The 2,304-nt window shown below is 42.4% G+C and overlaps 1 protein-coding gene across 1 annotated transcript in view; it reads right to left on the bottom strand.

Annotated features, from left to right (window-relative positions):
- Positions 1–677: 677 nt before the first annotated feature.
- EMH_0085500 (UDP-N-acetyl-D-galactosamine:polypeptide N-acetylgalactosaminyltransferase T3, putative) overlaps positions 678–2,304 on the bottom strand; it is a gene marked incomplete at both ends in the record, with an annotated part of 2,033 nt that continues 406 nt past the window's right edge. Inside the window, 3 exons of the mRNA XM_013500915.1 lie at positions 678–805; positions 1,114–1,256; positions 1,473–2,218. Coding sequence (XP_013356369.1) covers positions 678–805; positions 1,114–1,256; positions 1,473–2,218 — 1,017 coding nt within the window. The remainder of the gene's footprint in view (positions 806–1,113; positions 1,257–1,472; positions 2,219–2,304) is intronic.

Below are 2,304 nucleotides of genomic sequence, written 5' to 3'. Positions count from 1 at the left end.
TTCTTTTACAAGTCTATTCTTCAGCAGGCCGTGTTCATAATCCCACCTAAAAAACAAATAAATAAATAAATAAAATAAATAAATAAATAAATAAATAGAAAATAAATGAATGATTAAGTTGATAAAGAAACAAAACAAATATTTAGTTTTTTGTTAAGAGTTTCTACTACGTAAATTGTATTGATTGATTCTGTGCAGAGTTTAACGAATATATTATTAATTTTCCATCAACTCTGTTTTAATTAAACAAATAAATTATATTTTATTTAAAATATTTAATTTATTTAATTTTTTTTGTCTTTAATTACCACATAGGCTGCGTCGCCCTACACCAATCCCAATCCCCCCGAGGGGTTAAGCACGCCTCGTCGTTATGTACAGGCATTACATGTCCTATCTTCCTGCATGCATATACATAAAATAAATATAAACAGCTGCTGCTGCTGCTGCTGCTGTTGCTGCTGTTGCTGCTGCTGCACAAATACATTTAAATATAATTAGTATACACGGATGCTCCTGCTGCTGCTGAATACAAGTCAACACAAATCACTGCAGCAGCTACCATAGCCACAAATAAAGAAGAGAAAAAAAGGAGACGCAGCGAGGGTATCTGTCTCTTTCTTTCTCTTTTTTTCTTGTTTTTTAAACTAAACACAAAAAAAAAACAGAAACTTTATTCACCTGAAATACATAAACTCCTGCGTAGCATGCCCTGCAGCACACTGCGCCAGAGACGGGCGGCCCCCAGGAGAAGCGCGGCCCACTGAATCCAAACATAAACCCGAGCCTTTGTTTTCCAGGGTGCCTGCAGATACAAACCCTAAACCCTAAACTGTAAACCCTAAACCCTAAACCCTAAATACCAAATCCAAACCCTAAACCCTAAACCCTAGTTTCCTAGCAAGAGAGATTGGGCACCTGTGGCTTAGGAGAAACAGAACAACTGTCTAAACCCCCACTGCTACCGGGTCGTGAGTATTCAGCATCAACTGCTTTCAACTGCAGCGAGGCAGGGTGTATTCAGGCTACAGTGAGGGGGTTTGCGAGGGTTTACGGGGCTATCGCCGAGCCAACGAGGGTTTAGGGTTTAGGGTTTAGGGTTTGTTGTCTCACCGAGGTATGGTACATCATCTAGATGTACAACATCTGCTTCAGGGAAGACATTTTCCATATACCATTTGAAGCTTTTACAGTTATGTTGTTTTCTCCATTCCTGTCTTTGTTTGAGTGTATCTACACCGTAATCAATATTAGGTCTACCCAATACACGCCATGCAAGATCAGCATATTCATCCATCCATAAAAGTGTACGCATCTTATTAACTGTTAATGCTTTAGAGGGAAAGCTATACCCAGCCCCCCCCTTGCGAAATATATGATAGACACGGCTGCAGGGGGCGCACTCTAGAACCCCGCCACACTGCCATAGACGAAAGCTGAATTCTAGGTTTTCTGTACCCCAATACTTAAACCCTTCATCATAAGCACCAATAGAGAAAAAGAAATCTTTATTTGCTGCAAATAAACCTCCAGCCATTGCTGGTGATGTCTGAAAGTCTGTAGGGCCGTGCTGCTGCTCCTCACGAGGTAGCCGCTGCATCTGGTGAGATTCATATGAATGCTCCATCAGCTGCCATAGGAAACCTAGTTTACACCCAATACCCCCGGCTATATGTTCAAATGTTTCTGCATCAATACCATCAACTTGAGGCATTACTATACGACGATGGTCCTCTTGAATACGAGCAACCAGTGGCTCTAACCACTGGTCCTGTACTTCTATATGGCTATCTAATACTACAAATATAGGCGCTGTTGCAGCACGAATAGCACGAAGACGTGCACCCACAATACCCTCACGACGGGGGCTACGCACCAAACGAACCTTAGGAAGTAATTCAATATATTGCTGCAGCTTTCCGTTTCCTTTTGCTGCTACATCTGGCAGGTTGCTGCCGTCGTCCAGCAGCACCACCTCATGCAGCAGAGAAGGTGGTGTTCTGTTCAATACACTGTGTACAGACCGCATCAATGTAGAGAACGGCTCATTATAAAATACCATCAATACAGATGCTGCAGGCAAAGAAGATAAATCATACTGCAACGTCTTGCATGCACTGTGACGCGAATCAGGAGCAGCACGATCAAGAGGTAAATGATCGCTCAACTGTAAGTTGAAACCGCCGCCCCGCGCCAACTCCGCCGGCATATGCAGGTCCTGTACATACACTCCAAATACATATATTCAAAGAGAACGGAATGAATGTCTCCTGCAGTGCACTATCACCCACACACTGTCTAGAA

This window comes from Eimeria mitis, genomic scaffold (genome assembly GCF_000499745.2).
Source record: "Eimeria mitis Houghton genomic scaffold, Emh_scaff6038, whole genome shotgun sequence".
NCBI lineage: Eukaryota > Apicomplexa > Conoidasida > Eucoccidiorida > Eimeriidae > Eimeria > Eimeria mitis.
This window is presented reverse-complemented; position numbering and strand designations above follow the sequence as displayed.